Source organism: Lissotriton helveticus, chromosome 3_2 (genome assembly GCF_964261635.1).
Source record: "Lissotriton helveticus chromosome 3_2, aLisHel1.1, whole genome shotgun sequence".
NCBI lineage: Eukaryota > Metazoa > Chordata > Amphibia > Caudata > Salamandridae > Lissotriton > Lissotriton helveticus.
In genome coordinates, this window is record NC_136062.1 from 141,040,682 (window position 1) to 141,063,214 (window position 22,533).

The 22,533-nt window shown below is 40.7% G+C and overlaps 1 protein-coding gene across 1 annotated transcript in view; it reads left to right on the forward strand.

Moving 5' to 3' along the window:
• The window catches only part of THSD4 (thrombospondin type 1 domain containing 4), a 2,493,250-nt gene that overhangs the window by 1,054,744 nt on the left and 1,415,973 nt on the right, over nucleotides 1–22,533 (forward strand). Inside the window, exon 6 of the mRNA XM_078684935.1 lies at nucleotides 17,716–17,818. Coding sequence (XP_078541061.1) covers nucleotides 17,716–17,818 — 103 coding nt within the window. The remainder of the gene's footprint in view (nucleotides 1–17,715; nucleotides 17,819–22,533) is intronic.

A 22,533-nucleotide genomic window follows, 5' to 3' on the forward strand; every position in this document is an offset into this window, starting at 1 on the left:
TCTGTATTACTGTATTCTCCTGGTATGATAAATTGTCAAGTCATGCTATAATATGCCAGGTTTAATTTTACACATCATTACAGAGGTGAACTGAAGGAAAAAAAAAACTCCTCATCTCGTACAGTTGACCAAGAATGAAAATTCATTACCAAGGGTGGTTATGCAATGAGTAGTTAAACCGCTTTAATATAGGGCTTTATCACCTTCATTAATGTCCATATAAGCCACCAAACAATGCTGCAATAATATTTCAGACCGCCTGTCAGACCGTTTTAAAATAGAGATAACCATGTTGGAAGTTAAAGAGAAAACCAGTACTAAAATAGCGAGGTGTAAGCCTACAGAAGCGGTGTGGGCTTAAAGTATGGCCAGCGGAGTGGTATTATGCACTCCTACCTTCAGAGTATTCAACCGGCACAGTTATTAGGGAAATGCTTACATGAGGAAGAAAGTCGTGCATAGTACGACGAGTTGTGACGCGGGCCGGACGAGGCGAAGCCGGACCAGATAAGGGCCCGCGGGGAACCCCTTACGGCAGCAGGACCACCAAAAGTGGAAAGGGCGAAAGCCAGTGAAAAAGATGCATAAAGATTAGGCACGCCTTTTGAAAGTACGAACCGCATAATAATATGGAGAAGGGCAGGACGACCAAGAGGGTCAAAAGGAAGCAGGAGCCGACCTTACTACAATCGTACATCACCTTGCAAATCGCCATGCTGACTGATGCCATTGGGATACTGCGCAGGAAAAGGTGAGTGGTAAGCATCCAGTAAGACGATGCCTACTGTCAAGATCTCTGTGCGGAGAGTCGCAGTGGGACGCTGCTTCCTAAGGAGGAGCCTTGGACGAGGTGAATGGCGAGCGACGGTGATTCACCTGGGCACGTGTCCATTCAGATGTCAGCAATGGCGATGGCAGGCCTCAAAGGGGAGACCTGGGCCTGTACCGGACATGGTCATAGAGGTGCATTTCGGTCTACTACGGGGACCGAAACCCCTTCTGGGTTATTTTGACCCGTCCACTAGACAATTGATTGTCCAAGTGGCCATTTTGTCAAGTCTAGTCTATGATTATTTGCTTTTTTGGGGGGCGAATAAAGCTGAGGTCATGCGCTTCCAATGGGTCCAAAATGCGGCTGCCAGAGCTCTTTTAGGACTCCCGAGAAGGCGCCGCATTTCGGGTGTAATCCGACGATTACACTGGCTGCCTGTGGCCGAGCGCATAGAATTTAAAGCTCTCTGCCTGCCCTTCAAAATCTTGAAACTTTCTTCCCCTTGTATTCTGACTGATGTATTGGTGCCATACACAGCCACGCGCCACATGCGCTCTATGGGGGCGTGCATGGCTCAAGTCCCGCAGGTAAAATGTCTACGTGAGGGGGGCAATCTTTCCGCTGTCTAGCGGCCAAGCTTCGGAATTCCCTTCCCCTTCATATTCGCAATCTGAAGAACTACCTAATGTTTAGGAAGGCAATAAAAACTCATCTCTTCGCTCCGGTGTAGATTCTAGTTTTCAGTCTGCCTGTAGTAAGCACCCGGATGCCTCTTTGCTGAGGCAGCTGTTGCGCTATACAAGTTGGACAAACATAACATAACATAACATCGAGATAGCGTGCTGGTGTGCTCGGAACTGCTGCCTGCTGCCTGCTAGGGATGGGTCAGGTGGCCTGGCGCCACACCGCATTGGAGGTCTGTGTGGGCACCCGTGCCTCCAAGCCTGTGGTTGTTGACATCGGACGAGGTGGTGAGCATGGGGCTGAAGTCGGGCCGTGGGATTGCAGCAATGAAGGTAGCATGTTCTCAGCCCCTCCCCCCAGTGTGCTGTGGTATGCGAGGATGGCTCTCGCTGGTCTTTGCAGGCAGCAGTGGGGCGGGAAGGGGAATCGGTGGGCTTGCAGCACGGTTGCATTGCTGCATTGCTGGAGCGCAGGATGGTGTAGGGGCAACTTCCTGGTGCGATAGCACAACCCCCCACCAACGTTGACTTGGGGTACCTCAAAGCGCATGCGCCAATACAGCAAATTCATAAATAGTGCATATCTCACAGGGGAGAGGTTTACAGTAGTAGAATTGTTTATTCCTCCTGGTTCTCGCCGTCGGGTCATGTTGGGGTTGTCCTTGCAGTCTTCTGGTCTTGCTGGATATGTTGTTGCCCCCTTGCTGTCATGGTGCCTTGAGGCCAGTGGCTGCATAGGGCATCTGTAGTTTCTTGCGGCGAGTCCGGGGCTGCCTTTGGGGGGCAGTTTTCTTTTGCCTCCTGGTGACGCCTGTTGCCATTGCCAGCCTCAGGGCATTCTTTCTGGTGGGAGGCCCGACATCTGCAGGTGCGACAAGGACAAGTCTTTGCTGTCCCTGCCTCCTGGTGAGTTTGCGCCCGCAGAGAGGATGGCGCTCCAGCTAGTGCTGGTGTGGGCACAGGTCAGAGTCCCATCGCCGGAGATTGGGAGGAAAAGGGGCATACTGTGATTATGGGAAAAACACTTAATTTTAAGCTTTGTTATTTGTTGCATGTTCTTTGGTAAAAGACAACTTCCGTAGCATCATTTCATGAAAAGGAGTTCCATCGGGTAACATTTGAAGCTAAGGTTACATAAACGTGGTTTCAGGGCATGCCAACATATAATTAGGTGGGAGCTCTGATTACAAAGAACAAAGCAAGGAGTATGTACTGAAACAACTTATTGCATATTAATGAGGTTGCCTTTATTCAGAAGTCTCTGTGTGTTTTGCATGTGGAAAGAGTGAAAGCCTGCAAAAATGATGCATAAGGATTGGGAGTGCCTTTTGAAAGTGCGAACTGCCCAATAACATAGAGAAGGGCGGAGCGACCAAGAGGGTCAAAAGGCGGCCGCAGGCTGACCTTACCACAATAGGATCTCGCCTCATCACATTGAAACCCCCCCCCCCACACCATGAGAATGCTGTTGTCACAGCCGTAAGAACAGTGGATGAGGGCGAGGCGGAGACAGCACAAAAAGAGGACCCAGAGTAAAGAGTAAACTAGGTAGAAGAGCTGCTCAGACAGTGTCCTTCGGTTGGCTCATGGCAGGGACACGGGGAGCAGGTGACAGCACACAACGACAGCCAGAATAGAAGAGCTGCTCAGGTAATGTCCTTGGGATGCCACACAGGGCAGGGTCCCTGGGAGCAGGTGAGTGAAAAGCAAGGGTCCAGGGAAGCGGAACGACACTTGCAGCCCGTTCTGGGTCTGACGGCTGCCCACGAGGTCAGTAGAAAGGGAAGCCTAGAACCCACAGAACCTGAGACACCTGCATAGGGGCTATTGACCAGGAGCAGTTCTGTCAGAAAGAAATAGAAGGAAAACCAGTGGACAATATTTAGAGTGATATGTAATAAGCAAAACATGGGTCGCAAATGAGCAACCAGTAAGTTGCAAGATGAATGATCCATGTTTTTGTAATTAAAACTACGGCCTTTATAAGCCACAAACTGTTGCCCACTTGAATGCTTAGCAGGAAGGGGACGATGCAGGGTACGGCCAAGACGGAGGGGGGGGGGGACTTGCATGCCTGGAAGGGGTTCAGGTGCCATCTTGTTTTTACAGTTGGTCTCCTCAACCACTCTGTTTCCTTTGATCCTCAACGTAATAAAAAGCTCAAAAGGGGTTAAACAGCACCCCATTTGAGCAGCAGCACCCTCATATCATCTGAGCTATGAGTTTATGGGACAAATCGCTCCTCAGTAAGGACGTTTCCCCACTTCAAAACCACTCGAGTCCAGAGCTCCGCTCCTATGCAACCGTCTCCATCGGACCCTAGCCCCACCCCCAGTGGCTTAAAGCATATTAAAATATTTTACAAGATTGGTGTAGGAGTTCTTCTTGAGTGGGTGATGTGAAATTGTCTGTAACAGTTGCGAGATAAGTTGATGCCTACTGGCAGGGGATGATCGTGTGCACTACTAAAAGAAAGTAAAAGGAGCCCAGAACTGATTGCTAGGAAACACCTACCATCTGCCAGGAGCAGGGCATTTGGGAACAGCCGGGTAAAAGCCAGCAGCAATGTAAGGCATCTAGGCGCTACAATATGCAAGTACATGAACATCCGAGATGGACCTGCTGGTCTTTTTCCTTCCCTCTTTAAATAAAGCTGTCCAAATTAGGAGTGCACTTTAGGAAGCAATAACACATGAGTTTAGCTTCTTACCCTCGTCACATTCCTAGCATGTGATGCATATTTCATTTTTGGAGGATTGTGTGAATTCTGCCATAGATTTAATCATATCAAACTATGCTCAGTGACTTGAAGCACAAGCCAAAGATAAACAAAAACCTAGCACAGTTGACGTTCTGTGCCACAAATGTTGTTTTCAGGCACCCTGACATCATTTACTACTATGTTGGAGGCACGTTAAATCCTGAAGTTTGTGTTGTAAAAATGTTTTAAAATACTGTATGCATTATTCAATGAATAATAAATGAAACGTGGAGCTCTTGAAAAATATCGAATATAATAAATACTAAAGTTCACGAGAAAGAAACAATGTTGACTGTTTTGCTCGCTTTTTTACCTCGCCAGAAATAAGGCTAGAGAAATGAGTGCTACAAACACAGGTGGCGCAAGGAAGTTGCTTCTAATATAATAGAACTTGGGTTCGTTTTGTCAAATGTTGACAACGGTGACCTTATGAAGTTTTATTGCATTTTCAAGTAGTGTACTGGAAATAAAATGCATGTATTTTCATAATACAACTGCGCTGGTAAAATCAGAACAAGAAAAAAGTTTGAAGAGAAAATTAAGTGGAACATTGCCTTTTAAGAATATCCCATACTTCAACACTACAGCAAAAAAGGAATTGTTGCCTTTGACTTAAAATGCTTTGTCAACATATGCAATGCGCCTTATACATGATCCAAAGTAAAGCGAACTAGATCCGTGGACATCATAGGGGTATTCCGGTATAGCAGCTGCTACCACTTATTTGCAATTTGTTATCCTTGGGTTTGCCCTTTCTCTCACTGGTCTAAGTGGTCATGAAAACAATGTCAGGAAAATAAGTTAATTAGGGCTTTGGGAGACCCTCCTCCTTGCCCTGATCCTTGCACCTCAACAACTAATAGGAGGTTGCAGAGGGGCCGATGGTGAGACAACCGGTGTAGCCTATGTTGTGACCTGGTTTCAAAAAGTGGCAAATGTCTCTTCAAATTATCAATTGGCATTCAATGCCTACGGCAATGTCATAAGTGAATAATATTGCTTGGGGCCTGATTTAGAGTTTGAAAGGTGGGATACCCTGTCACAAACGTGGCATTTATAAACAGCAACTGGTATTTAGAATTATAATGAAGCACAATGATGAGTGAAAGCACGCAGATGTAAGCATGGAAGGGGAGAATAGCTGGAGGTGGAACCCAGTGTATCACAGTCTCACTGGCACTCTATGTAGCTGTCGCCATGGCCCCACCTGACCTTCGAGCGAGGGGTAATATGAGAATGGGACACAGCACCCACCCTTTGAGAGCCCTCATGCACCCTAGTAGGTGATGTCTGGGTGCAGGAACATGTCTTGTCCTTCCTTTAAACTCTAGAACCGAAATGAAAAAATATGGAGAAAACAAGTTATACTCTAAATCTTTCTGAAAGATGATAAATGGAAAGGACAGTTCCATTACCCACATGTGTCCAAAATATGTGTGTTTTCAGGCAACAGGGCAGCAGACCTTGATAAATAACCTGTTACGTTACAAAGTAGGTGCTCTGGTATGTCTAGAAATGTTTAATTTGTTACCACCATCCTTAAGAGGTGACATAGAGGACTCTGGCCGCCAGTGCATTGAAGGTGTTTAGGCCACTGGGAGGGCTTGATTTCAAATGCCAGAAATAAGTAGGTGCTGTATGTACACACAGGAAAAACACTTAAGTTGGTGAAAAGCTCAAGGGGAAGTAGATTGAAGACTAGAAGGCACTGGTGTGATGAGCTTGTGTTTTTTGGTGCTGCTAAATTCCAGAAGTACAGCAGTGGCGATTTTAGGCTTACAACATGTTACGACTTTCTGGTGAACGCAAGCTTTTTAAATTGGCAAAAGGATCATTCTTGTGCACGAAAATGCAGAGACAGAATGCATATTTATTTCAAGTTACTTTCAAAGCACAAATAGATGATAGAACAAAACATAGATTTATGGCATTGATGTTTCTAACGGGCACATGCATCATTGTCAAGTGCATTCGCAAATGGTGCGAATCGCAAATTTCGGCCGTTTGCGAATGCAATTGACAAAATTGGAATGCATCATGTTTTTCGCAAATTTAGAAATCGCAATCATGTTGCGATTTCTAAAATTGCGATTGCATTTAAGAAATCGCATTTTGCGATTTCTTAAATGCAATGCATGCTCATTTTAAATTTGCGAATTCGCAAATAGGGAGAGGTAAATTACCATGAAGTCGACCTTCATGGTAATTTGCGAAAACTTTCAAAAATGCACAAAAGTGCATTTTTGAAAGTTTCAAGTTATATTTCAGGGGTGCAGGGAGGTGTCCTTTGGACCCCCCTGCACCCTTGAAATTGCATTCTCAATTTGCGATTCGCAAATTGCTAATCGCAAATTGAGAATGACTTCCCATTCATTCCTATGGGCCTCTAGGCCCAAAGGAATCAATGGGAAGGGATTCCTTAATTGCGATTCACAAATTGTGAATCGCAATTAAGGAATTTTAAGGAATCGCAAAACAAATTGGGATTTCTTGATGCATTGCCGTTTGCGATTTCTTAGTTGCGATTCCTTAATTTTCGCAATTAAGAAATCGCAAACGGGAACAATGTTGCATGTGGCCGTTAGATACAAGAAAAGTAAATGCTTACTTAGAGTAGATCCAGGCATTTGCTTTCTGCAGCACGTGACAGAATTAGGCTCAGATATACAAAGCCATTTAGCATTTCTTAACTGGCCGAATCACTATTTTGCCACGTTAAGAAATGCTAAATGGCCTTTTCAGATGTACAAAGGGCCAAAACCGGTCGCAATTTACGATATCTACACTGTAGAAATTGCAAATTGCAACTGCGATGTAGGAATTGGAAATAGGGATTACCTATTTGGGATGCCTAAAGCACATGTACACATCATTTCCTAAGTACGAAGTAAGGTCGATGGCAACAATGTGCAAAATAAAAAAACGCATTGCAATGCAAAATTTTGAAATCGCAAATTGCAACAGCAATTTAGGTATCGCAAATAGGTACTACCTATTTGCGATTCCTAAAGCACATGTACCAAGCATTTCCAAAATGCGAATTGAAGTCGATGGTAACCATGTGCAAAATAAAACAAAGCAATAAAAATGTTTTTTTTTTATTGTGACATGAAGCACACATATGCCCCCTAGGGCATATCTGCACTTACATGTGCTCTAAGAAATTCGGGGTGTGTCCAGGTCTGCCTTAAGCCCCGAGACACCCATGGCTATGCATTTCCTATAAGGAAATTGTAATTTAAGAAATGCAGACCATTTCCTATTTTGACCTATTGGCAGGAATACAATGGCATTTCCTATTTGTGATTGCCTAATAGTGATTCCTAATCTGCAGGAATCCCTATGAGGGAATCGTACATTTTGTACATATCCTTTTGCATTTCTTAAATAGCGATTCCAATGTAGTCGCTATTTAGAAAAGGCAAATCGGAACCTTAGTACATCTAGACCTTAGTACCTTATCTTTGGATTTTTTTAGTTTACTCATAAGACTATTGAAAATACAATGAAGAGTGCTTTATTGTTCCAGGGCTTAGTAACATTATCTTAGCTCATGTGAAGAACCTGCTCTCTTCACACTTCTCTTAATTTTTTTTTTTAGCCCTTGTGGAGCAGTGAAGTGGCCCGAAATGTTAGCTGAGTGATTGCCCTTCAGTCCATCAGAGATTCCGCTGGCCAGGTGGGGATCTCTAAGCACACGAAGGAGCCTCTGGTGGGGGAGATCTACTGTAAAATGAGGGGAATGCCAAGTTGGAAACGGATTGTAATTGAAAAATGACTTTAAAAATGGTGTACTTTAATTTGATAAGAAGCAACACTATCCTTGACACAGGGAGTGTTCCTCATGTGCACCGGAGCCATTAATTGACTCCCTACACAAGTCAGTGATGCCATTATAGCAGTCTCAGGGAGGCAAATCTAGTGATGAAAGTAAGTGTCATTCTGACCTGATGGCCATATGGCAGATGGGCTGCCAATTCAATGGTTGCTACTGAAATAGCCAGCTGTGTATTCACTTCTGGATCCTGCAGTTGTTCCCCCACTACTATATGGGATGTGAGAAAGCAAGTTTGTCAGGGCAGGTGAACCTCTAAAGTTTGGAAATTCTCATGCCCACCAAACTCTAAATCACCCCATAACCATGAAAATGATACAACCATTGTACCAATAATCTAAGAACACAGGACCCCTAAATTCACAGTCAGATTGTCAGGCGCCATGTGTAAACCTCTCTACTTTGCATTGAGAATTCAGTTACAGGCCTCTTCTTCAGAAAGAATCACTAACATATTGGAACATTCTATCTTCCATTGTCATGAACCTTCACCAAAGGGCAAGCTGCATCAAAACCACACCACCGGTAGGGAGACATAAAATAAAAAGCTACATTCTTGGATTTCAAACTAAACAGGTTGTTGTAGGCTACTCAGTGTCTCTGTGCTGAGTATGAAAGCCTTTACGATGTTTACGATGTTTATGGGTGTGGAGCCATCTTTTTAGCAGGAGAACTGATCGATGTGTAAGAAACGCTGATTTGCTCTCACCTGCTGTTCTGGCATTTCATTTGGGGTGTGCTGTTGAGAATGGAAGCTAGCATGTATCCTCTTGATGACTTGCGAGTGTACTATCTTTTTTGTCCTTTTCGTCATTGGGAGGTCTGACTGGTCCGGTGGCGATTTATGGAATGATGACATTCATATAGGATAATTACAATAGTCCTGTGCACACATATAATCAATATTTCATAACATGGGTTTGGTATATAAAATAGCATCAAAACAAAGTCTGTTTATGGTTTTTCTTTGTTCTTTTAATTCGTGTTAGCACGGAAAACAGGCAGCTGACACGTGTTTCGTCTGAGACAAAATGATCTCTGACTATTCAGGGCTCGAGTCACAATGGACATAGTATGTATTCCCTAAACCGGTGATAATTCCAACCCGGTTGGGTTCAATGAAAATTCCATGGATGGTGGTAATAAGTCACCGGGTAAGTATCAATCTCATCAAAAACTAGATGGACAGCAACAAGGCCAATACGGGGTCAAAATAGGGAACGATAATTCTTCAAAAGTAACGTTAAAGACCGTAACAGTAAAACCCGGTCTTGAGTGACACGTGTATGTGTTGAAAAGTATTGGAGCAGCGTGGACGCCGCATCTCGGTGAATTCAATACTTCCGCCTGAACTTGAACATCTAGATTTTGATGGAATTGATACTTACCTGGTGACTTATTACCACCATCCATGGAATTTTCATTGAAACCAACCTGGTAGGAATTATCACTGGTTAAGGGAATATATACAACGCCCTGAAGAGTCTGAGATAATTTTGTCTCAGACGAAACACGTGTCGGCTGGCCGTTTTCCGTGCTAACACAAATTAAAGGAACAAAGAAAAACCATAACCAGACTTTGTTGTAATGCTATTTTATATACCAAACTCATGTTATGAAATATTGATTGTATGTGTGCGCAGGACTATTGTAATTATTGCATGTGGTTGTCTTACAAGCATAAAGTAAGGGGTTTATAGGGTCACCCTTTTCCTGTCAGCACCATCAGGATTAGATACTGTGTCGGACTGACTACCGTCAATTTTGCAGGGCACCACATACTCCTCTATACTAAAACCCTAGCACCTAGCACATTCATATAGGATGTACATCGCGTGGAGGAGGAGCAGCGTGCAAATGTCAATGTTACTTTTTGTACTGTGCTGGTCTGGTGGCATTTGGGGGACTGGTGACGACGAAATAGGACGTAAATCACGCGAAGGGAAGCAGTGTCCTAACGTCAGGGTTACTGTTCGCACTGTGCTGGAGTAACTATGTTTTAGTCTCTGTACACGCTGTTACATACGTTTTAATATGAAGGATATTTGCGATGTCGCATAGATGCATTGTTTCTCTTTTCAATGTGGAAGCTGGTACGCATCATAGTCTGGACCCTGAGAGAGCTTAGGCTAGAAGCGCAGCGCATGTGTGCGGACATGTTATGAGATAAGACGTTGTGCGAATCTAATGTGAAGCGGAACCTGTGGTTATCTTGCTGTACTCATCTGACTATGGATTGGTCCTCCTTACAACTGTTGCTGGTGATCTCTGGAGCGCATCATTTTATCGCGTGCCCTTATGTTACCAGTTTGTCAGAATACAAGTTTTGGGACATCGTGAGTACTTTGAGTTTTGGATGTGGTCCGGATAATTTGTTTTTATGATATTCTTTTTAGCTTAGAATATTTTCTGTGAACATTATCGTCACAATTTGGTTTTTTCTACTACAAAAAAGGAAAACAAAAGCACTTTTCTTTGGAGTGCAGAGTATACAGACAGCTGTTTTCACAGCTATCATATTTGGGAGAGATTCCTATTTAATTTCTTCTTAGTGAACATATTTCAAGTGCTTTATTTGGTGCTTTCTTCCTGTTTATTAGAGTTCATAGAACTTTTGAAGTATTGTGAAACAACAGATATATTTCTTGTGGCAAGTATTTTTAGTGTGTGCAAAGAAGTTTCGTAGGTAAATGGGACAATATGTAGAGTATACAACCACCACTGCAATTTTTAGGGCTCCCAGGAGACCCACTAGTTAGGTGGAAGGTATGGTATAGGCCCTTAATGAAATACTTGGGTGCAGTATGGGATACCAGGTTCAGTGCTGAATGGGAAAGTTTCATTCTTGAACATAACCTGGGATTAGAGGTGCAGGCTGTATCAAACCATTTACCCCCATTGCAAAATACTGAAGGTGATGATGTTTTAGATGAATTTGAAGAAAAGTAGCAATTTTTGATAAACAGTTTGATGTACAGGGCAGTAGAGTAGTGTGGAGGCACAAACATCTTAAAAAGGGAACACAAGTCTGTTAAGAGCATTGAGTTTGAAAATGTTACAACACAATTGATATGTGAGCAAATAGTGGCACGTTGCAGAGTTAATAAAGTACAGGAAAAATTACACTGAAAAATCCCTCATTATAAGAGACGATTAGTATTGTCAAGAGCATAGAGATATCTCAAATGGCGTTCAAAGAATTGGTAAAGACGGATAAAGCTGTTGTGGGAGTAATTAAGGAGCAAGGGGAAAAACAAACCAATGCTCATTTATGCAAAAAGTTTCCTGTTTCTATGAAAGCGGAGAAAAATAGGAGTCTGCAGAAAAATGTTTGCTCCAAGTGTGGTTTTCTCTAACCTTTTCCAAATGGCTGTTTTTATCCTGCTAGAAATGCTTCTTGTCGCAAATGTGGTAAGTAAGGACATTTTGCTATGGTGTATTTCTCCAAAGATAAGGTCAATTTGGTATATGCTGATGATGTGAGGGTAGGAATCACTGAAGATGTAGTTAGTCCCATAAATGATTTGGTTATGGTTGTAAAGGATGAATCAGACAAATGTGTGGATCCATACGTGAATATCTAGGTAGATGGTAAATTTTTTCAGCGTTTAGTAGATTCAGGTGCACATATGACCATGATAAAAGAGACATTATTTGATAAAGAATGGGTCAATGAATCGCTTGAGTCACCTGATAGGAGTCCGGTATCTTATGAAGGTAGGAGGGTTGAACTTGAAGGATCTTTTTAGACGAGTTCGCAGTGTAAAGACCGTTGTATCCAAGGCAAGGTCCACTTTGCCAAGAAGGGACTCAACATTTTGGGCTGGAACCACCAGGGTCTCTTTGGAATGACATTGAGACCAGGAACCAGAAATCAAGTGTGTTTTGTAGGGGAGAACAACCATGGTAATACAGGAGAGTGGACTAATATGTACAAGGAAGTTTTTGCTGACAAAGTGGGATGCATCAGTGGGTTCAAGAATTTGATTAAGGTTAAAGCACATGCTATTCCTGTTAATCATAATTTTCACAATGTATCAAACAGTGGCAGAGATGATTTACCGGATGAACTTAGAAGAATGTGTGAGTCTGGGGTGATTGAGCTGATTGAATTATACTTATGGATTTCACCATTGGTGGTTGCACGAAATAAAAGGGAAATTTGAGGCTATTTATTGTCTTGTACAATTTCGGGCTGAAGTTGCCTTTCATCATGGGATAAACAATATTGAAATCCGGAAAAATGTGTCCTCCTGAAAAAGGGCAACTTCAGCCCGAAATGCATTGGGATGATTTACTTGTGAATGAAGAACATTTTCTGATATTCATTTGGAATAAGAGTCATTAGAGACAAATGATACAAGGTTGGGATATATGGAGATTACCAAAAATAAAAAATGTATGACCTAAATAATTTTCATCATTGAAAATTAATCTACAAGTGGAACTGGATTAATGTGAATTCTCCGATCATTTGGGAACATTGGCAGTGCACCAAGGGGACGTTCCCCTGTGGGAGAACTCAATCCGTACTAGTGACAAGGTCAGCAAAACCTTTACCTCCTAATAGCCAAGCTGTTAAACTACAGATCGTAACTTGGATGAAACATGCAGTGGATTTTGTAGGCCCATTTTACATTCTCCCCAACAAGTAGAAGTATGCTGCTGTGGGTGCCGATTACAACAGTAAGTGGTGAGAAGTACAGTTCATGGCTGATCCCAAAACTGAAGGGGTAATAAACAAAATGGCAGGGTATGTTTGCAAGGGAGGGATTTCCAAAATTAATTATACAGACAATGGAGTCCAATTTGTATCTAAAGAAATCACAGAATTTATACAACAATCTAACATCCTACATATGTTATGTTATGTTATGTTATTAAATATTTCTAGAGCGCGCTATCACCGATTGGTTGCTTGGCGCTATGATCAGCAATAATGATATGAGGGTGGCTCTTTACCATCCCCAAGGCAATGATTTTATTGAGCACATCAAATGCTCGTAGAGTGTATACGATGGGCAGTGAGTCACAGGACGGCTTGATGAAGGTGGTACAAAGCATGTTTTGGGCACATCGTATTACCCCGAATCGGGTGTCTGGAAAGAGTCCTTATGAGCTGTTGCAGGTGAGAGTGGCTACGTTTGAAATGTGTACTGCTTGAATGAGAACATGGGGTTTGTGTGTTATGCTTGAAGGTGAACTTGAATCTGAAAGTGAACCTGATGGTAAACTTATATCCAAAGGTGAAGATGGATCAAAAGGAGGTACTAAAGGATGGAGGAAGGATGAACCCAAAATCCAGGTGGGAAATTGGATTAGAATCGAACATCCGCACCGAGCCTCAATGGGTTTGTCAAAATGTGGTCTGCCAGTCAGAGTCAATGCCATCTCTCATTAAGTTGTGAGAGCTAATGGCGAGAATTGGTGGACTATTTCCAGGGTGTACAAGGTGCCAAGACAAATATTGTCTAAGATGAACATGCAAGAAATTATGAAAGATGAGAGAAATAGTCAATTGAGTGAACCATCCAATCAAAAGTGTGAACTGTATAAAAATATCAGAAAAGTCAATCCTCCAAAACGTTTTGGATGGTAGAATGTATTTATTCAGAAAATTGTAAGATATGTTTTATTTTATAAAGCGTATGTTTCTTATTTTATTTTGTATTGTGTGTTCTCAAGTTTTTGTAGTGTGTCAAGTTGTATATAGGTTTTCTTTTTAATGTTCATCTCTTATGTTAGACTTACCTTTCTTCTCTAAATTGATTGTTAATTACAATTACCTTACTATTTCCTAACTTCATTTTTCTCACAATTGAATCACTTCTATATTTCTTTCAGTATATCTTTGTATTTTTGCTATAATATGTTTTTAAGAAAACAAATAAAGCATTTAGAACAACAAATAGTATGATTCTCGCTCTTGAATATAAAATAATATTACTACTATGAGTACCACTACTACTACTAATATTAATATTAATATTCATATTATTGTCCACAAGAAAAGTTAAAAAAAGTGTGACCAAGTGAAGAATTGTAATATTTAAAAAGGTTCTGATCTGACCGAGGAACAATTTTGGGGCGTAAAAGTAATCCATTTATGTGCCTAGAGATAAATTGCTTCAAGTTCTCCTTTGGCAGAGCTCAGCGCATACATGCATGCATCAGCATAATTGACACCCGAAAGATAAAATCTAAATCAGGTGTAAATTCTTCTGATACATGGCTTTAGACTCTTCTCCTACATGCATATAGTGTTTTATAAGAGATGTTCAATGTAGTTACACTAGTGAATCTCAGAATGATAGTCATGTCCTCCCTTTGCAAATGTGATGGACGTACACATCATAACGTGGTGGTGAATAAGAAATAATTGTGAAGAAATCCTCCATACTTTTCAGCATCTGAAAGCCCAATTGTGTAAATGTTGCTGAAAGTGTAGTATGGTAAACCAATAACTAAAGCGAAGGGTTGGTGTAAAGGTTTTTACCCCTCAATTTCCTGAAGTTATTTCTGCACAAACTTCACAAAGTTTGCCAAGCAAAAAATCTTACCCCACAAATGAAATTGGGAAAATTACACGAACTTTGAATTGCAAAGTTTTTCTTTTCACACAATCACATTCTCCAGGATGTTGTAGTAAGGAGAGATGTGCTAATTGAAAGTGGATAGATAAGAGGTTTAGTGCTAAATCAGAACGTTGTCTACTTTCATACACCTTATGGATGCATACTAAATGCAGTGCTAGAGTGCACAAATGCTTTGTTTCAGGAAACTAGGCTTACGTTTTTTTATGAATTTGATTTTGTTAAGTATTTTTCTTAGTTATGCTCAACATCTATTATATGCGCAAGTTACATATATGTAATAAGGACCAATTAGATGAGCTGCAGAAGTGGTGTTAACATCTTGGTAGATAAGTTTGCTTGGGAGAGTTTTCAGATGTATTACTAGAGGTGCTTGTGGTGCGCAGATCGTCTGGAACACAATCTTGTAGATGTATTTCAATGCAAGGCTGCACGGAAAGAAGCAACTTAAAATGAATATCTTACTTGCACTTCTAAGATCTCAATTGTTGTGGAGAGCATTTATATCTATTTTTGCTTTCCTTATAAAAATGTGCATAAATGAAAATATGGACAACAATGTGCTTGTTGTACGCGCTTGTGATGTACCTAAAGATATTCCAAAAACACATTTTATAGTACTTTCTTCTTATATTTCTTATATTCATGTATAAAGTATGTACTGATAAGGGCCTTTAGCGATTTTACACATTGTTGTACAGGCTTTACCATAACTATTAAATATAATATTTAATTAAAAAGCATGTCTGTGCCTCTATCTTTGAAAATAGTTTTTATTATTACATCTTATATGATAAAATGTTACTGGCATAGTTAAAAAAAAAAAAGGCAATATGTCTCTACGTCTTTCTTTTAATATTTTTCATTTCAGAAAATTCTATGATATAAACAAACACAAGAGGACCTTATACTCCTGCTCAAGAGCATAGAGCTCATGCCAGTAATCCTTCTTAGAAATATAGGGTAAGCATTCTTCGGGCAAGGGTTTTAATGACCTAGGCCACTCATTATTTTTGTTTTAAAGTTGCTGGGGTGCTGCTGGACTCCCTACCGCTCCCAGCAACATTTAAAAAAAAGCTTGGTGGTGCCCCTCCCTATTTTAGGGGCACCACCAATCTAAAACAAATGCAGGGCATTATGAGGCGCTTGTTCAAAAGAGCAATGAATAATAAACAAGCATTTCCTGTCAGTATTTTATACATGTATTTGCGAGGGGGGGGGGGCATGCAGCCCAGCTTCCCAAAACTTTACAGCCCTGGACACCCCATCCCCTGGGCCTCTCAATTGCTATTAATGGGAGTCGGCACTTGGCCCCCCTCCCTAAGCCATCAGGGACCAGGGGGCCTTTATGACTCCAAAGAAGGGGGAGTTGTGTGGTCTTCCTTCCTGAGCCAATAGTGGCTACAGTGACCACTAAGGGCCAAAACACACTTCTAAAGGGTGCATGGCCCTTCCATCCCCAGGGCCTTATGCGGGTGCCCGGGGATGGGGCCTATGCTCTTGGAGGCAGGGAAACGGTGTCCCAAGAGTGGGCACCCTAGAACACAATAGTGGAGCCAGCTTCACGGGATAGGGCACCCCCGGTGCCTTTTGAGGCTGTGAAAGGGTAGCTGTGGGCATGAGGGACGGGTACCCTGGGGCCTCAAAGAGGCTCATAAAGGCTCAGGGAGCAGGGCTGCATGCCCCCCCTTTCAAATGATGTTGGGGATGCGGTACCTGGGGCTGTAACCAGGGAGGGGGGCACTGCCCCAACCTAATTATTACATTTTGGCTCTGGATGATGGGGTCTACCTCCCTTTTGTTGTATACAGGGGGCCTCAGCCAATATTTTTTTTGAAAGCTATGAGACTCCAGTGCTATTGCAGCTTAACAAATATACAAAAAGTGTTGCCCCAGAGAAGCAGTATATCCCTACTCTGCCAGCATATCTTTTTTTTGACTGATTAATCGTAGGCACAATACTAAGTCCCTGAGTCCTGTAATGGCTGCCTGCAATATCAAAGTGTTTGCTCCCTTGGGTGCCTTACTCCCATGGGAGTGATTTGGCCCAAAGGAAAAGAGGCAATTAGAAAGCTTTATTTCTTTAAATTAGTTTTGAGGGACTCTCACAACAGTTCCTTAAACTCAACCATCCAGATTTACAAATATGTTTGAGCCTTCATATCTCAAAAACTACTTAATGGATTTACACAAAATCACAAAAAACAAGATTTCTGGACCAAAATCTAATTTCCTGCAAATTATGGTGTAATTCCGTTAAGCAGTTTTAGCTGTATCACTTTTAAAAAAAGTCTACAAAAAATGGATAGGGGACTTTTTTTCAGCCCCTGCTTGATCCCCCCAATTTTTTCCAAAGAGCTGAGGTGGATAAATGCTTTTTAAAAACGTTTTATCAAGATTTGTCAAACAGCCTCAAAGTTATTAGCAAACAAAAAGCGCTTTTCTTATGGAAATGCAGACCTAATTATAACTAACCAGTGGCAAGAATCAATGTGTTCAATATGAGATACAACAATTTCATTATGTGGCTTGCCATGAGTCTAAAAATGTTATGCAGAATGTTTTTCCTAGCTTTACCCTGATGCCTCATGTCCATATTTTTATGAGTGCATTGTTTTGCCTTGTGTATTCTTCTCTTCTATGTGTGGCTTCTTCCAATGTGGCTGCGTAGTGGCCACAGTGTCAAGTTCAACGCCTTCATATGGATATGACTTACGTTGATACAAGAATGTATCATAAACTCCAGAAAATCAATTTTCTCCTGAACCAGGAGGCTGATGGGACTTTTTCCACTTTCATTTGTGAAAGTAATTCACACCTGAAATAGGTAATAACATTAGTGTAAAAAGAATATAACTAGGATCTAGCATGTTAAAGTTGCTGATAGTAGCTCCAATGTTTTATCGCTAACGGCGTTCTTTAACAGTACGCAATTCTTAGGATGTTCCTCTCCTAAAACTGTCTAGCAAGTTATCCAGGTGTCAATAGCTGTGCAACAAGATGTTGTGAAAGAATAATAGAGACTACCATGTTACCCTCAAAAGTGACTCATATTGTTTTTCTGTTAACAGGCATGTCCCCAGAATACCAGAGGTATCAGAGCAGTGCAGTGTTCATCATACAACAACAAACCATTTATGGGGCGATTCTATGAGTGGGAACCATTTCTAGAAGGTAAGAGAAGACCATTTATCTAATATTTACAACATTGAAGATGAACCCATGCACACTATAATGAACCACCTGAAGGTAATATAGTACATCTCTGAACTGCAATTTAATTTTATGTGAGCACTGAGGATATTAGGCAAAGTTATATTTTGTTGTAGAGCTTTTGAAAGGCTGAGTTTCATTTATTTCCTTCTGTATTCCCTCTTGGTTTTTAAATAGTACTTTTGTTTCAGAGCTAAGTCACATTGATTTGTTTGGTTTTTTAGAGATTTTCTGCAGCTAGGCATTATGAGGTGTTGTGCATGAAAGGATCACTGCATAGGTTTCTTCTGAAAGGATATGGAATTTGCTACTGTCATCCCTATAATGAGTGATTTCAACTTATTATATGTAACTTGTATTTTATTGCTTTCTATGTACTGCGGTTCTGACCCTTGGGTGAGGGTTGTGGACCACTTTACATAGTCGTGCAACAGCTAGCTGGAGGTGCAAATCAGAGCATTAGTACAGTGGGGGGAAATGAACATGTTTAACATTGTTCTTGCTAATATTAATCATTACATAGTAAAAATGAGGGGTGGACATGACTTGCGTAATTATGTGGAATTACCTACAAATTCCATTAGATTACATGAAATTATGCAAGAAGAGCTACTTTGATAGCAAAAAGTGCCCCCTGCATCAAAAATGGATGCGAGGATGCATTTTGCGCTCATAAATAGCTTGAAATTTTCGCCCCAAAATTACTCTTATTTACACAATCAAACTTAATCTCACTATTGTCAGTAATCACACATTAAAGCATCACTCAGGCAGTGCACACATTCAGGAAGATCAATAAAGGAATTGATTTTTCAAAGAGGGTGATAGATGACATTTATTCTAATAGGTTTGAATACTGATGGTTAGGCATTTGTAACAGCAAAAATATTGAATTTATATAATGGTACTGTAAGGTGTTACTTAAAGGAAATTGCAAATTCTCCCTCCTGCTATTTCAGATCTGACTTTGCTTTGAATACTGTAATACTGTGACTTTGCTTTGATGTCTGGTGTCATTTATGAGTTGTAGCACAGGGTTAAACCACACATCATACGAGTGATGAGATTTACAAATCTATTGTATCACAGAGCTCGTAGAGTGTCTAACTTTGCAATTGCAGAGCTGAAATCGTTTAGGGTTCATTGTATTTTTGCTTCTTTGGGTGCTGTAGGAAGATCCATTTTATTGTAGATGGTCATGAAATGGTTATGCGATTGCTATAACACTGAGATCTATGGTTACCGTTGTGTTGTGCAAATCAGTGAATGGGTGAATGGACTGTATTCGTAGTTGAACTCAATGATATTGCCACTGTTGCACGGTGCACCCTGGTAAGTTGTAATTTATGACGTATTGTTTGGGATGTAACTATTGAAACTGATCTATATCTGGGGGTTGAAATTTGAAATTTTGCATTGAGCATGACTAGTGCAGTTGCTTCAGGAGAAAATATGAATGCCTTTAGATACTTATCCATATAATCTATTGTCATTTCAAGATGTGACATTTTATTAGAGAGTGTGTTGATGTCACATAGGATACATTTGATGACATGAAATTACAGGTCAAATTCACAAAAGCATTCATGAGAACAGGAAGTAGTATTATGGAAGTACTGTTATATACTTTGCATACTATCTCAAATCTACCATAAATGATCCAACTGCCTATTAGTGAAATAAAAATATGTAGTAAATGTATATACCTATTACTATTTTATTCCTATTTTAGATTTGTTGGACCAATTCACAAAGCGATATAAGTCTATGTAAAAGATAACTACAGATGTACTCTTTCAAACACTTTTACATTCCTATGTTAATCGGTCCCGATATATTCAATTAATTCCTCTAAGTGTTGGTAGGTTATCATTTGCAACTTCAGCTGTATCTTTGTTGTCTATGGCGTTATAGTGAATTTTCAATCTGGGGGCCCTACGGTGCAAATTTTGCAAGTCTGTTAATTTTGTATATGTGTGTGCTGTTTGGTCCTGTGGGGCTGGCCAAGAGTCTATTTAGTATTTCATTTAGAAGTGGTTTGTTTTTGTTAGTGGGAATTTAAAATTAGTTTGTTCTTGGAAAATCATTGTAGGGTATTATGTGTATGGACGAGTGTGCCAAACAAATGTACATTTCTTTGCCTTGAGTACTTATTTTTCCAGTGCTCTGCTAGAGCATAGTGCTTTGTACATATCCATCTCATACCTCAATCATATATACTATACAATGTTGTTCACATAAGAGTTTGTGTTTAGTTATGGTGATTTTACCAAAGTAGTTATTTTAGTGGAAATATGTTGCTAGTTTGAAAGCACGTTTGCAGTTTTGTTTATGGGGACATTGCCCCTTGAATCACATCTGGAAAGTAAACATTCAAACATTTAGCTACAAAGAACACATTTGCAGTAGATAAATATTGGGACAAGTAGGATTATTAGTTCCTTATTAATGGATTTGTTCCTGGCAGTTTCATGGGAGAGATTTCTCCAATGCCAAATCAAAACTTTCCGCAGCCCATTGAACAATACTCATAGTATCGGATTTTCCTACGATGCTTGTCTATGGCAAGGATCATAGGTAGTGTAATTGGATTAATATTTTCCCCATCCTGCAATTTCCCCTTTGTGTTTTTCGCACATGTGGTTCAGACATTCTTTCACACGTTTCATGATTCTCCTTATCTACTTTTGAGAAGAAAACACAAATCACAGCATAAACCTAGGTATGCTCTTTCTTTGAAATTCTGAAGTTTCAGTGCGCACAGGAATACCTGTGGGGTACATTACATGTATTCCATAGGTTGCATATCCTTGCTTTTCAATAATAATGGGTGCTGATTTCAGTGCTGCTTCAAATCAATATAAATATCTACCTGCACTTAGAAAACACTCTCTTTATTCTGTAGTGGAACCAACCATAAATCGTTTTATTCTACAGCAGAACTTATCTGAAATTTTGTAAAGTTAACACAGGGAGTCTAAGAGACTGAAATTTAAAAATTCACTAAGTGTATCAGTGATTGGGCTGCATGTGAAGGTCTGCATCTAGATCATATGCAATTGCTCACAATTCGGTCACCATAATGCAAATAGTTTAAAACAGCTAGAGCACATCATATTAATTTTCTAAAACAGCAAGGCTAATGCAATTTAGCTAGTGAGTTGAGGCTGTCTGTTTCATTTCATTACAGTCATACATGCTATTACTAGATTACTATGTATTTTGATAGCATTTGCTAGTATTCATCACAAGCTATTAAAGTTACACAACAAATTGGGTTAGGTACTGGGGCGTTACTGTTAGTCTCACCATAGCATGCCTTTCCTAAAACATACTAAAAAGATGAAGCAGTGGTAGATGCAAGTCTTGGAAAATCATTTACAAATATTTTCAAATTCTCAATCATTTCAAAAGTTAAATTTTCTTGACTGCATCTCTGACTAGAAATGCAAATGAGATTATAGTAGGTAAAAATAACAAACCATATTCACAAAGGTAGATTTATATGTGGAGATCTCTGCACATGGAGATCTACACCTGTGTGTAGATCTCATGTATGGAATTCACATTTTCTGTGCATGTGAAGGTCTGCATCTAGATCATATGCAATTGCTCACAATTCGGTCACCATAATGCAAATAGTTTAAAACAGCTAGAGCACATCATATTAATTTTCTAAGACAGCAAGGCTAATGCAATTTAGCTAGTGAGTTGAGCCTGTCTGTTTCATTTCATTACAGTCATACATGCTATTACTAGATTACTATGTATTTTGATAGCATTTGCTAGTATTCATCACAAGCTATTAAAGTTACACAACAAATTGGGTTAGGTACTGGGGCGTTACTGTTAGTTATTTGATATTTGTGGGTATTTGTAGAGCGCAAACATTCGCTCCGAAAGGAGCGTCTTGGCGCTAGGAATAGCATGCAGTGGGTACGTGACAGATGGTGCGTGATGAAGAAACTGGAACTAAATAGCTGCCAATACAGAGGCGTCTGGTTGTTGGTACACCCATGTCTTTAGGAGTTTTCTAAAAAGGCTCTCCTTATCAGTTAATCTAAGATTGGCAGGTAGATTGTTCCATGCCCTAGCTGCCAGGACGGTAAATGTTTTCCCACCCCTGGTTATGTACTTAAATCTTGGAATAGTGATGAGATTTGTACCAGAGGATCTCAGACATCGCGAGGGGTTGTAGCGTGTGAAGCGCTTTGCAAAGTAATGGGGACCTGTGTTTTTCATAGTTTTGAATACGGTAAGAAGGAGTTTAAAAAGAATCCTTTTGTGCAATGGTAACCAGTGGAGGATGTTCAGTGCAGTTGAAGCTGATGACCTTCTAGGGAGTCCCAGCACCAATCTAGCAGCTGCATGTTGTATGCTCTGCAGCTTTTTAAGGGTGGTCTTTTTCACTCCAGCCATTAATCCATGACAGTAATCAAGTTGGGAGAGTATTAAAGCTACCGCGACTGATTTTCGAGCTGCGATGGGGAGGAGATCAAAGAATTTTTTTAAAGATTTAATAAGTCCAAAACAACGTCCAGCGGTGATCCTGACGTGGTCATCGAAAGAGAGGAATGAATCGAATTGCACGCCCAGGTTCCGCGCTGAAGGTACAGCGCTGGGTGGGGCCTCAGATCCTGTGGGCCACCAGTCCTTCGGGCAGAAGGATAGATCTT